This window comes from Dendronephthya gigantea, unplaced genomic scaffold (assembly GCF_004324835.1).
Source record: "Dendronephthya gigantea isolate DGI-Jeju-01 unplaced genomic scaffold, DenGig_1.0 000007F, whole genome shotgun sequence".
NCBI lineage: Eukaryota > Metazoa > Cnidaria > Anthozoa > Malacalcyonacea > Nephtheidae > Dendronephthya > Dendronephthya gigantea.
The window spans coordinates 705,774-720,451 of NW_021163017.1; the positions used below are offsets into that span (position 1 = coordinate 705,774).

Sequence of the window (14,678 nt, forward strand, 5' to 3'; positions counted from 1 at the left end):
TTTGTATAAAATGTGTGGCGACCGTGCACACAAAACCAGAGCATGCGTTTGTCCCGATTTACGAAATCTTTTGCAAACAACAGGCCACTGTGAAGTCAAATGTTACAAAAAGGAAATCAGGTGCGTATTTTGAGCTTGTTAAAAGTTTGAAGTCAATTTCAGTTTCACGCTCCTCGCGCGATTAACACGACGATCTAAAGACGAAATGACGTGAATAATTAGCAAAGCTTTAAAGACTTGCATTATATAATTAAAGTCTCATTACACTACACCTAATTTATTGGAACGGCACGGCTAAAATTGGTACCCGTACCCATCTTTATTAATGTTCAGGCTACCAATACAAAGACCGAACACGGACGAAATTGGTACGGGTACACATTTTAGCCGTGCCGATAGATTGGGTGTAGTGTAAACGGAGCTTAAATGACCAATATGGTAATGATTTTGCTAGCACTTTACCGAAGACACTTTTGTTCACATAATCGGGGCATTTACTCTCATTTCTCCTCACTTGCCAGGCATTACAAACTGTCAATGAGAGCAAGATAACTTGCGAGAGAACGGCGAAATCTGCGAAAGCAAAACACGTCGCTCAGAAAGATGAAATGATAAAAACTGTTATTGATGCCGTTAATAAGTTTTCGGAGAAGAAAATTCAAGAAGTTGACAAAGTCTACGATCCCGCTTGTCAAAGCCTTTCCACTCAAAGTGAAAAGATATCAAATTACCTGGAAAAAGTTGAAAAGTCGCTTCAGCGTACAAATGATGTGTTGCAAAATTCAAAGCTTGAGGAATTGTTGACAGCCCAGAAAGTTATCGAGGAAGATATTCAAATGCTGCAAAATGAAAAGCCGTCATTTCAAGTTCAAGTCACAAATCCACAATCCTGTATGGAAAGAATTCGTTTTTATAAGATATTGGAAAAATTGGCGGCAGATGATTGTAAGTATATGTATATGTTTATTTTTCTTGAAATTCCTTCTGCAAACTGTTTTTTCATTGGAAATAGGTTTCCATCCATTGATGCGAGATACGGTTATTTTGAAAGACGAAAAGGAGCTTGTTAAACATTTGCTAAGATTCCTTGACAACAGAGAATCGCCATTGAAGCTTTGCTACAGAGCATCACTCCATGGTTGGCAGAGCCAGAAGTTTCATCAGTTGTGTGATGGTAAAACAGGAACAGTATTTTTGGTCAAAGTTGGAAACTGGATCTTTGGTGGATACACTGATGAAACTTGGCAAAGCAGTAAGATTTTTTTCACTTTATCTTTCGATATCAAATCTATAGTCGGCGGATGAATTCTTTTCACTTTCTTATGTCGGACAATTTTATCACTGAGACATATTGAAGTAATAACTAAATACAATCTTCTAAACAAATTAAACAATACGGAATTATACGCCATAAATTGTATAAAACTCAGTAACTGAACACAGTTCGAGTAAAGATTCGGTGCACGTATGATAACCGCGTGTTTCAAATCAAAGCGTCGCGATCAAGGAATACTCAAGCGTTTTTTTTGTTGTTTAATCAATTTAAAATGTGCTGGTGCAATGATAAAATATGTGAAAAAATATTGTTCAAGTTTGTTTGATCTCAGTATAATATTTTTGCTGTCCCTGTTTTAAATGTGACATTATTAAGTTGGTTAATAACTATATCCATCTTTAAGTGAAATGATTACAATAAGAGTTACAATATTACAATATTCCTTGCTATGCATGATAAAATAAAAATATATACTACATGATTAATATATGAATGTTTTTTAGAATATATCGCTCGAACCATAAAAAATTTTTCATACTGTTCTCTTTTCAGTTCGAGATAAGATGTTTTTCTTATAGTTTAGTCTTAAATGATGAATTATTTTATTTTTATTATAAATAGTGACAGTGATAAGTATAGGTTCGCTCGATTTAATTCTTCTCACTTTAATTCTAACCTTTTGTATTGCGCGTTTTCACAAATAATTCCGGCAAAAAGTCGAAATAAGAAATCTTACTCAATCTCTGGAAACCTCTCCTGAATACTCTGAGCTGCTGATCGCGAGACAAGAGCTGGATTGATCGTTAATTTGTTTTGTTTCTTCTCCTAGGCTCATGGAAATATAAAACTTCCAACGCATCGTTTTTATTTTCATTACGAAACCCAAACAACCTGCAGCCATTTAAATGCTCATTAATTAAGGGAAAAATGGAAACGCGATCTTCTGTGATCCTTCTTATGGAGCAACCTTTGGTGGAGGTCATGATCTCCACATCGCCAACAATGCCAACAACAATCAAAACTCTTACAGCAACCTTGGTTACACATACCAACCACCCGCAGGATATGAATACAACACTCCACAAACCAAGTCGTTGTTTGCTGGTAGTCACAACTTCACACCCTCAGAAATCGAAGTATTTTACTGAAACACCAGGTTAATTAAATCAGAATAATACTTTTAAAATGGACAATGAAAAAGATTATTATAGCAGAAGGAATTTTTTATATTTCCTGTCGCACGACAACCATTTCACTTTTTTATTTGTTATCTTATTTTCGTCTTTACGTCAATACACATTATATATATTATAGTATTTTACTGAAACACAAATCACAACATTTAACAAAAACCACAACTCAAATTCTAAATACGCCGGCTCACAAAAATCACTGTTATCAGCTGATAACAAGTTTTAATGACAAAATATAGAAGTATTGAATCAATTGAATGTCACAGCTAGGTTTTGTGTATCAGATTCTGACGTTTTTCTGTATAATCTCTAATATTCGTGATTATCGTGCTAGCGATCTTTGTCTGTTAAACAGCTAGTTGCTGATCGATATACGTCATACGATAACTGTACTATATTGTGATCTGTCTGCCGCATTTTAATAAAACGACCGGACAAATGTGTCATTTGGGACAGTTTTTGCTGATATTTGCAAAGGAATTTCAGAGATGGTTGAAAATTTAAAATACTTGACTATATATGCATGTACATACAGAAGAAACTATGAACATTTTCACCCGGTCACTCTACTGATAATATACTTATTATTTACTTTATGCATATTTTGTCTTCTGGGAAAATTCAACTACTTCAACACACGATTAATATCTTGAAGAGAAACGAAATTCATGTTGATATGCAGTATACGATACAGCACTCCTTTTCTAAGGACCGAAGTCTTTAAGTAAGTTCTTAATTAATACACTTATCGCCCAAAGATTTTAGAAAGTTGCAGTGGTTGATTCAGTCATATGATTTAATGAAAATAATACCACGCGTCTCGATTAACCATGAAAATTCGTAGCTATCATAATTTCGGCCGTTATTTCTTGAAACTGGACAAGCATTTGATTCGGACATGTTAACTAGTTCTAAATTTCACGTCCACATCAGGTTTTAACAAAGATAAAGACTCTATGTTTTACAATCGAAAGTATTTAGCACGTATCGGCGTAGATTCCAAGTAAACAGCAGGGTACAATACCTGGAAATGGGTAAGAATTTTGCTCAATAGGATACAATTTCAGAATGTGCTCAGACAGAACCCGGAACAAAGAAAGAAACCTTCGCTGGCAGCGAAAGGCCGAGAGCAGCCTTCGCTTGGCAAAATAAACTATAAAGTTATCCTTCGCTATTGGTATAACCGTCTAACTCCTGTTAGACGATTGTAAATTGTATTGCAATCTAATGGCTGCTTCTTTAACCGCCTCTCGTTCGATTAAAGAGATCCGCAATCTTCTCGTGTGTGATATTTGTAAGAAGACCATCAGCGAGCCGAAGAAGTTGTCTTGCTCTCATTCATTCTGCAAGGCCTGTGTCGAGAACCTGACGACAAAAGATGAAGAAAAAAATGTCGACAGCGACGGCAAACTGAAATTGAAATTGAAATGCCCAACGGCAATTTGTGGCAAGGAAACTACCCTGAAACCAGACGAAACTGTCGCTGCTTTAGAAGATGATAAATATATCATTAATTTGTTAGCCGCTGTCGGTCCAAATCGACACCAGCAACCGGTTCCAGTTTGTGGTAAATGCAAAAAGAAGCCTTCGATTTTGATTTGTCCGGAATGCTCTGAAAACCTATTGTGTCACGAGTGTTACATGTTTCATGAGAGTTGGGAAGAGCTGAAAAAACATTTAGTGCTACCCATAGATCAAATCTTAAATTGGGATGAGCAAAATAGAATCGGAGCGGAAGAGTTAAAATGCACTCGCCATGCAGAAACGGCCGCAACATTTTATTGCGAAACATGTAATGAATTGATTTGCGGCAAATCATGTCTAGGCTTCGCGCACACGAAACCTGGCCACGCGTGTATCGGGACCCACGAGATCTTCCTCAAACAACAAGCTGTTGTGAAGTCAAAATGCGCGACGATTGACGCCATGTTACAACAAGGAAATAAGGTTAGCAGTTTAAGTCTTTTTTACCGCATTTTGTGTAAATTTTAATGTGGAGGTCGAGACCACTTGTATGTAAACAAATGAACAGGTTTGTTCACATTTTGAACTTTTGTACGTTTTAAAATACACGAAAAATTCAAAATATGCAAAAAATTCAGAAATATGCGTACCTCATCACATTGTCCATATTAGCAGAGGCAGAACTAATGCGCAATATGGTGACTTTAATGTCGGTTTTGTCCAAATACTCAAAAGACAGTGTCCGGCATCATCTTCAAATGCATAAAATATACTGTTGACGACAATGTAATGAATGATAACTTTATAATGATTTTTTTCTGTTAACTTCAGGGACCGTTTAGGGTGCAATTTTATGTGCAATTTTCTTCTTTTGATAGATGTGAACGAGTTAATTAGTTACGGATGTTCAAATAAGAGTTCGTACACATCAGAGCATCCGTAACTAATTACTCGTTCACATCTATCAAAAGAAGAAAATCGCACATAATGTCGGAGCAAAAATCGCAAGTGTCGAATATGCCCTAGCATGCGCCCAATAACTTATTGTAATGGAAGAATTCGGTTCACGTTTCATCGAAGTAAGAGAGATGCATGATCACTGATCAACTCCCACGTTAAATTCACGCGAGGCTCAACGTACCGCGATTGCATGTTCAGCTTTTTTCGAACTCAGTTTTTTCCTCATCTTTTATTATCATTCCCCATCACTTTTCGTCATCCCTTACAATTAAGCTTTTTTCACTTAAATTAAATGTAAATGATAGCCATTAACGGGGTTTTTGCAGTGAAAAAATACACACCACTATTGGTAAACGATCTCAGACTTAGTTCCTGTTGTTTCGAATACAAGATTTGGTCTAAATATTTTAAAGATCTGCTCAAAACCGACCTGCTTGTAATTTTCATTTTCTGCCCACATCATTTCTAAATCTGAATCCCAAACATCTCGTGTTTTACAATTCTGCAAGTCGAGAAGAACTGTCAAAATATTTTGCGATTAGTTTAAATTTTTTCATGGCTTTCCAGGCATTAGAAAGTGTGAAAAACGACAAGCAAAAATACGAGAAAACCGCAAAAGATATCAAATTAAAACACATCGCTCGGAAAGATGAAATAATGAAAGATGTTGAAGATCGTATCAACAAGATTTTGGAGGTGAAAATTCAAGAAGTTGACAAAGTTTACGATCCTGCTTGTCAAAGCCTTTCCACTCAGAGTGAAAAGATATCAACTTACCTGGAAAAAGTTGAAAAGTCGCTTCAGCGTACAAACGATGTGTTGGAAAATTCGAAGCTTAAAGAGTTGTTGACAGTCAAGAAAGTTATCGATGTTGATATTCAAAAGCTGCGAAACGAAATGCCGCCAAATTTAACAACGTTTCGAGTTCAACTCGCAAATCCAGAATCCTGTACGGAAAAACTTTGTTTTTATAATATGTTCAAGAAATTGGCAGAGGAGAATTGTAAGTAGCGATGTAGCCTAGATATATTTCTCTTCGCCTTGAAAATGCTTTTGTTGACTATTATTTTATTGGAAACAGGTCCTCCACCACCTCCTCCTGATCCATTGACATTGATACCAGACACCGTGATTTTGAAAGGTGAAAAGGAGCTCGCTAAACATTTGCTAAGATTCCTTGACAACAGAGAATCGCTATTGAGGCTTTGTTACAGAGCATCACTCCATGGTTGGCGGAGCCATAATTTTCATGAGCTGTGTGATGGTAAAGCAGGAACAGTAGTTTTGGTCAAAGTTGGAAACTGGATCTTTGGTGGATACACTGATCAAACTTGGAATGGTAAGTAAGATTTCGTTCTGAATCACTTTATCTTTCGATATCCAATCTACAGTCAGATGAGTTTTTTTTCACTTTCTTGTGTCGGACAATTTTGTAACTGAGACATATTGAAGTAATAACTAAATACAATCTTCTAAACAAATGAAACAATACGGAATTATACGCCATAAATTGTATAAGCTCAGTAACTGAACATAATTTGTCTGAAAGATGTACAAATAATTTCAAGTATAAAGATGAGGCGCACAATGATAACTGCGTGTTTCAAATCAAAGCTTCGCAGTCAAGTAAGGAAATAATACTCGCGCGTTTTTATTGTTGTTTAATCAATTTAAAATGTGCTGGTGCAATGATGAAATATGTGAAAAAATATTCTTAAGTTTGTTTAATACCAGTGTAATATTTTTGCTGTCCCTGTTTTAAACGTGACTTTAAGTTGGAATCCAGTTAATAATAAACGTAATAATAACTATCCATCTTTAAGTGAAATGATTACAATAGAGTTACAATATTACATTATATACCTTGCTATGCATGATGAAATAAAAATCTATACTACATGATTAATATATGAATGTTTTTTAGAATATATCGCTCAAACCATAAAAAGTTTTCATATCGTTCTCTTTTCAGTTCCGGATATAAGATGCTTTTCTTATAGTTTAGTCTTAAATGATGAATCATTTATTTTTTATTCTAAATAGTGATAGTGATAAGTATCGGTCCACTCGATATAATTCTTCACACTCTAATTCAAATTTTTTGTATTGCGCGTTTTCACAAATAATTCCGGAAAAAAGTCGAAATAAGAAATCTTACTCAATCTCTGGAAACCTCTCCTGAATACTCTGAGCTGCTGATCGCGAAACAGGAACTGGATTGATCATTAATTTGTTTTGTTTCTTCTCCTAGGTTCAGGTCAATATAAAACTTCCAACGCATCGTTTTTATTTTCATTACGAAAACAACCTGCAGCCATTTAAATGCTCATTAATTAACGGAAGAAATGAAAACGCGATCTACTGTCATCCTTCTTGTGGAGCAATCTTTAGTGGAGGTAATGATCTCCACATCACCGACAATGCCAACAGCAATCAATATTCTTACAGCAACCTTGGTTGCACATACCAACCACCAGCAGGATATCAATACAACACTCCACAAACCCAGTCGTTGTTTGCTGGTAGTTACAAATTCACACCCTCAGAAATCGAAGTGTTTTACTGAAACACCAGGTTGATTAAATCAGAATAATACTTTTAAAATGGACAATGAAAAGGATTATTATAGCGAGAGGAATTTTTTATATTTCCTTTCGGTCGACAACCATTTCACTTTCTTATTTGTTATCTTATTTTCGTCTTTATACGTCAATATACATTATATATATTATATCAGCTACATATAATTTGAAATTTTTTTTACGTTCGAAGAATTATGTTTGAAATGTTATGAAAATTTTATGTAAAACAGCGCGGTGCATTACCACTTGGAAATGAGAAGCGCATGAGTTAAGTAAATACGCTTATATTTTAGAATGTTCCAGAGCAGCGTTGCCAATTCCGGGATCCCATCCCGAGACGAGGCAGTTCTGATTTTTTTGGAATTTATTTTAAAATGTAAAGCTTTAGATTTTTTTATTTCTTTTATTTTTCTTTTTTATTTCTAAGAAGGACGTTCGGAATTTAGAAGTCGTGCAATATTTAATTGATTAAAAACAATTATACTAAAAATCCAGTTTTCTTCAGAGCATTCTGAATTAAAAATATTTTAAATATCTACTGAATAATTATGTTGTCAAATTTCGTTTGTACAACAAAAGTCAGATCTAGTGTGCCTGGGAACTATTAACTGGGAATATCGGAATTTTTAAACGAAATCTCGGGGGAAATTTGGTTTGGCGTCCGTGCACACGAAACCTGGCCACGCGTGTGTCGCGGTTTACGAAATCTTTTGCAAACAACAGGACGCTGTGAAGTCGAAATGTGCGACCATCAAAGCAATGTTACAGGAAGGAAATCAGGTAAGCAGTTTGTGCCTTATCACCAAGTTTGAGCTGCTTCGAGTTTTGATCAGCTTCGTACCGAGGCGCTTTATTGGAAAACATAAAGGCTGCATTCAGCACAGATCTATACATTACGCTGAATGCAGTTTTTATGTTTTCCAATAAAGCGCCTGGGTACGAGGCTGAATTTTGATAGTAATTGATTGATGTTTGATTATGAATGCGCAGTCATTTCCAACCAATTTACATTCAAAAAATGATTCAATGTTTTACACATTATCAAGTGTACACACAGAAAATCCGGTTGATGATTGTTTTCCTGTTTTCCTGTTTTTATACAAAGCGCTTTCCCAAGAGCCACGGAGGCTCATCACTGAATACCACTGAATTCAAATTTTCCGCCTACTTAAATAGCAGTGTCTTTGAAGCCTTTGAGCTAGAGGAGTAGAGGGAAATTTTAGTGTGAATAGTTTTACCATGACGGCATGAGAGATGAAGACATGCAAACAATGTTTCGCAAATAGTAATCTTTTAAAAAGGACTTTCTTTTAAATTTATAACCTACAAATTCCTAAACCCAAACCCTATAAAAGGCTAAACATGAGTGTGTTTTGTTTTACATTTGTGCAAGTCTGATCGGGCAGAACTGTGATTGAATATTCATTATTCAGCGATTAACTTAAAAGTTCTCATCTTTCCAGGCTTTAGAAAGTGTGAAAAACAGCAAGGTAACTTACGAGAAAACCGCGAAAGATATCAAATTAAAACACATCGCTCCGAAAGATGAAATGATGAAAGATGTTGAAGATCGCATCAACAATATTTTGGAAGACAAAATGTTTGTGTTTGATATATTTATTATATAGGTAGAACACAGGTTGACGAATTAGGTTTTTGAATAACAAAGACTTTATGTGAAAGGGAAAGTTAGATATTGCGTTAATTGATCGCGTCGCGTAGCGACAGCGATCTATAGTTTCGGCTTGGTTTTTTTTTTTTATTTTCCTCTCGGGTCGACCCCCAGCGTCGCTAGCTGCAGGCCGTATCACCCTAATCGGGAACCTGCGCACAGGTAGGTTGATAGTTATATCACGTGTTGTATTCACTTTGGGCATATTTCGTTTCACCTTCGAAGCCGTAAAGTAGAATCAATAAAGCGATCAAAATGCTAGCAAGTGCTAACCTTATCTTTAAGGCTGCTTTCCACTTACGCGTTTTTTATACGCACGTACACGTACGGAAAATTTTAAACGCTTTTAAATTTTTATTATTTAACATCTAGGTCAACTAATGCATACTAAAATATGCAGAAAACTAAGTTCCTTCGATTTATTCACTTAGTTTTTTCAAAGGTAACATGTATAAGGATTCAGACTTTTACGTGCGTGTACGTGCGTATGAAAAACGCGTAAGTGGAATGCAGCCTTTACGCTCATTACACATACAACTGCACACGCCGAGCAGAGTAAGCCTGCCTATAGTTCGGTATATTGTTCATTTTTATTATTAAGAACATTTATGACACAAAATTTGCATAGCTGGGCTGGCTACGCCGCTGTGAACGACGCGATCATAACGCCTAGTAGGCGTCTTGTTCCAAGTAAAACAGCGGGGTTCAATACTTGGAAACATGAATATAATAACAGATTATTTGAATAGAATTTTAAATTGTGCTCAAACAGCTGCGACGAAGTCGACAGTCTACATACTAAGGGCAAAAAAATAGTCACACAGGATTATTAGTCGGTTCTAACTGCTGTTTGAAAATGTAAAGATTATAAATTGTTTCACAATTACAATCTCACATCAATATATGGCCGCTTCTTTAACCAGCTCTCGCTCGATTGTCGAGATTCGCAATCTTCTCGTGTGTGATATTTGTAAGAAGACCATCAGCGAGCCGAAGACTTTGTCTTGCTCTCATTCATTCTGCAAGGCCTGTGTCGAGAACCTGACGACCCAAAACAAAGAGACGAAGCTGGTTTGTCCAATCTGCAAGACCTCAATCACATTGGAAAGCGTCGCTGCACTGCCAGATAATGCGTTTATCAGAAAACTGCTGACTGCTGTTGGTCCAAATAGAAAAAAAAAGGGTGCCATTTGCAGTTTCTGTGACAACGAGACTTCGCTTGCAGTATGTTTGGAATGTGAAATGCTCTTGTGTCATTCCTGTTGCGCTTATCATGACAAGTGGCCCAGAAACAGAAGCCATGTTTTGCTAACCCTAAGTGAAGTGTTTCATCACGAAGAGCAGCAGAAAATCGGAGCGGAAGCGTTGCGCTGCAATGGCCACAAAGATTCCGTTTCAAAATTTTATTGCGACACATGCAAGGAACTGATTTGCATAAAGTGTGTGATGACCGTGCACACAAAACCTGGCCACGCGTTTGTCCCGATTTACGAAATCTTTTGCAAACAACAGGACGCTGTGAAGTCGAAATGTGCGACCATCAATGCAATGTTAGAAGAAGGAAATCAGGTTCGTATTATTCGTATTTTTAGCTGGTTAAAACCTCGACATAAATTTCATTTTTATGATCCTCGCGCGATCAACACGAAGCTCCAATTCATTCAAAGACGCAATGACAAGAATAATTCTACTTTTTGTAAGAGATGTAAATTAGGGAAGAGGCTTCAAAATGGAAGTGTAAGAAATGTCATGTGTCACAGTCGGAAGTTGCCGATTGCCTCCTGAGGGATGGGACTTGGGAGATATAGGTTATTAGTTTAGGCAATGATTATTAAATATAGCTTTTCATGTTGTTGGAATTATTTACTCGCCTAACATGGTGTCAGGTGTGGAATCAATTGAAACTAATAACCTACATCTCCCAAGTCCCATCCGTCACGAGGCAATCGGCAACTTCCGACTGTGACGCATGACAGAAACGCCATGGAATGTAATTAAGACAAAAGTTGGCAGTTGACAAATTTACATCTCTCAAAAGTAGAATTGCATTGCAAGTTGCATGAAAAATTGCACCGTGTAACAGGGCCTTAAGATTTCTCCTCACTTGCCAGGCTTTGGGAACTGTCAATAAGAGCAAGAAAACTTGCCAGGGAACAGCAAAATCTACGAAGGAAAAACACACCGCTCAGAAAGTTAAAATGATAAAAACTGTTATTGATGCCATTAATAAGATTTCGGAGGAGAAAATTCAAGAAGTTGACAAAGTCTACGATCCCGCTTGTCGTAGCCTTTCCACTCAGAGTAAAAAGATATCAAATTACGTGGAAAAAGTTGAAAAGTCGCTTCAGCGTACAAATGATGTGTTGGAAAATTCGAAGCTAGAGGAATTGTTGACAGCCCAGAAAGTTATCGATGATGATATTCAAATGCTGCTAAGTGAAAAGCCGTCATTTCAAGTTCAAGTCACAAATCCACAATCCTGTAAGGAAAGAATTCGTTTTTATAAGATATTCGAAAAATTGGCGGAGGATGATAGTAAGTATATGTATAATTATGTTCAACTTTCTTAAAATTTTTTCTGCAAACTGTTTTTTATTGGAAACAGGGCTTCAATCATTGACGTCAGATACGGTAATTCTGAAAGGTGAAAAGGAGCTTGTTAAACATTTGCTAAGATTCCTTGACAACAGAGAATCGCCATTGAAGCTTTGCTACAGAGCATCGCTCCATGGTTGGCAGAGCCAGAAGTTTCACCAGTTGTGTGATGGTAAAACAGGAACCGTAGTTTTGGTGAAAGTTGGAAACTGGATCTTTGGTGGATACACTGATCAAACTTGGCAAAGCTGTAAGATTTCATTCACTTTATCTTTCGATATCCAATCTACAGTCGAATGAGTTCTTTTCACTTTCTTGTGTCGGATAATTTTGTAACTGAGACATATTGAAGTAATAACTAAATACAATCTTATAAACAAATTAAACAATACGGAATTATACGCCATAAATTGTATAAAGATAAAACTGAACACACATTGTCTGAAAAATGTACAATAATTTCGAGTAAAGATTCGGTGGGCGTATGATAACCACATGCATTTGTCAGATCAAAGGCAAAGCTTCTCCATCAAGTAAGGAATACTCAGGCGTTTCTGTTGTTCATCATATGTGGAAAATTATTTTCAAGTTTGTTGATTTTTGTTTCAGTTTGTTTCAGTGTAATATTTTTACTGTCCCTGTTTTAAATGTGATGACATTAAGTTGGAATTTAATTATAATAAACGAAATAATAACTATCTATCTTTAAGTCAAAGATTACGATAAAGTTACAATATTACAATAATCACCTTGCTACGATAGTTGTAAAATAAAAATAAAAAATATACTTATAGGTAAATAATACATATATGGATATTTTTAAGACTTTATCGCTTAAACCATGCCTAAAGGAGTTTGATATCGTTCGAGATAAAAGAGTTTTATACATTTTCCGTTTGAGATAAGATGCTTGGGTTTTATTCTACCGTTCTCTTTTCAGTTCGAGATAAGATGCTTTTCTTATAGTTTAGTCTTAAATAATGAATTGTTATATTTGTTATTATAAATAGAGACAGCAATTAATATAGGCTCGCTCGATATAATTCTTCCCTCTTTAATTCTAACCTTTTGTATTGCGCGTCAGTTTTACACAATTCAAAAACTCGAAATAAGAAATCTTACTCAATCTCTGGAAACCTCCCCTGAATACTCTGGGCTGCTGATCGCGAAACAGGAACTGGATTGATCATTAATTTGTTTTGTTTCCTAGGTTCAGGACAATATAAAACTTCCAACGCATCCTTTTTATTTTCATTACGAAACCCAAACAACCTGCAGCCATTTAAATGCTCATTAATTAACGGAAAAAATGAAAACGCGATTTGCTGTCATCCTTCTTATGGAGCAACCTTTGGTGGAGGTCATGATCTCAACATCGCCGACAATGCCAACAGCAATCAAATCTCTTACAGCAACCTTGGTTACACATACCAACCACCAGCAGGATATCAATACAACACTCCACAAACCCAGTCGTTGTTTGCTGGTAGTCACAACTTCAAACCCACAGAAATCGAAGTATTTTACTAAAACACCAGGTTGATCGAATGAAAATAATACTTTTGAAATGGGCAATGAAAAGGATTATTATAAAAAGAGGAATTTTTTATATTTCCTGTCGGACGACAACCATTTAATTTTTTATTTGTTATCTTATTTTCGTCTTTACGTCAATACACATTATTCACGCGTTCGAAGAATTATGTTTGAAATGTTATGAAAATTTATGTAAAACAGCGCGGTGCATTATTACTTGGAAATGAGATTATGAGAAGCACATGAGTTAAGTATATACGCTTATATTTCAGAATGTCCCCGAGACGAAGCAGTTGTGATTTTTTTAAAATTTATTTTAAAATGTAAAGCTCTGTTTTTTTTAAGATTTCTAAGAATAACGTTCGGAATTTAGAAGTCGTGCAATATTTAATTAATACTAATAGCAATATTTAATTGACTAAAAATCAATTATACTAAAAATCCAGTTTTCTTCAGAGCATTCTGAATTAAAAATATTTTAAATGTCTACTGAATATTATGTTGTCAAATTTTGTTTGTACAACAAAAGTCAGATCTAGTATGACTGGTAACTATTAACTGGGAATATCGGAATATTTAAACGAAATCTCAGGGAAAAATTTGGGGGGCTTTACTTAGACTGTAAATAATCAATGCTCGGTATTGAATTAGTATGAATCGAGGTGTATTTGTCTGATGATTTATAGCTATCAACCTGCTGCGTATGTGGGTGAGCAGACTGTAGTTGTTTTGCAATCTTATAATGGCTACTTGATCTTATGTAACAGCGATCTCTCCAGACTCTTCTGTCATAATAGCCGCTCGATACACGCTGGATAGCCGTACCTTATCATTTTGTCGTATTCAATTCATTCAAATAAAAAGGAAATTTCTCATGCACTAAAGACGGTTTATAATATTCAGATAGAGATATTTGTATTATCTGGTAATTCTTAGAAGTAGTCACTGATATAGTAGTATTTGACTCTGTCTCTGATATTTTAACTTGTTCTGTTATTTATATCTGCAATATGCTTTGTGAAAGACAAAAGTTGAAAAATGTACAATATAGGCAGCAGGCGTAAAATTTGACAAGTTAGATTTTAAAGATGATATTGTTTTCAACCGAACGGAAAGCACTTTTGCGTGAATTCCAAGTAACACAGTGGGGCGTGCAATACCTGCATGGAAAATATTTCTTGATAGGTTCGAATTTCAGAATGGGCTCAGACAGAACCCAGACCAAAGATACAAACAACATAAACTTCTGCTTGGCTAGAAATTACTTGAATGTTTGACTAAACTTTCAAACTATTCTTCGCTAACATTATAACGTCTGTTTATCGAAGTTAAACGATTGTGAATTTGTTTCTACAATCTTAATATGGCTGCCTCTTTAACCGCCTCTCGCTCGATTGTCG

The 14,678-nt window shown here is 35.7% G+C and overlaps 1 protein-coding gene across 1 annotated transcript; it reads left to right on the forward strand.

The window, feature by feature from the left end:
• Positions 1–9,915: 9,915 nt before the first annotated feature.
• On the forward strand, positions 9,916–13,626 carry LOC114517297 (E3 ubiquitin-protein ligase TRIM33-like). Its single transcript, XM_028536973.1, has 4 exons — positions 9,916–10,716; positions 11,259–11,682; positions 11,753–11,992; positions 12,953–13,626. The coding sequence occupies exons 1-4, from the start codon at positions 10,051–10,053 to the stop codon at positions 13,270–13,272; spliced, it is 1,650 nt and encodes a 549-aa protein (XP_028392774.1). The 5' UTR covers positions 9,916–10,050; the 3' UTR covers positions 13,273–13,626.
• Positions 13,627–14,678: the final 1,052 nt, after the last annotated feature.

Excerpts from the sequence above, each read along its gene's own strand:
- LOC114517297 (XM_028536973.1), top strand. The coding sequence starts at position 10,051 with ATGGCCGCTTCTTTAACCAGCTCTCGCTCGATTGTCGAGATTCGCAAT. Across the intron at positions 11,683-11,752 it reads AAAATTGGCGGAGGATGATA|GGCTTCAATCATTGACGTCA; the intron begins GTAAGTATATGT and ends TATTGGAAACAG. Across the intron at positions 11,993-12,952 it reads TGATCAAACTTGGCAAAGCT|GTTCAGGACAATATAAAACT; the intron begins GTAAGATTTCAT and ends TTTGTTTCCTAG.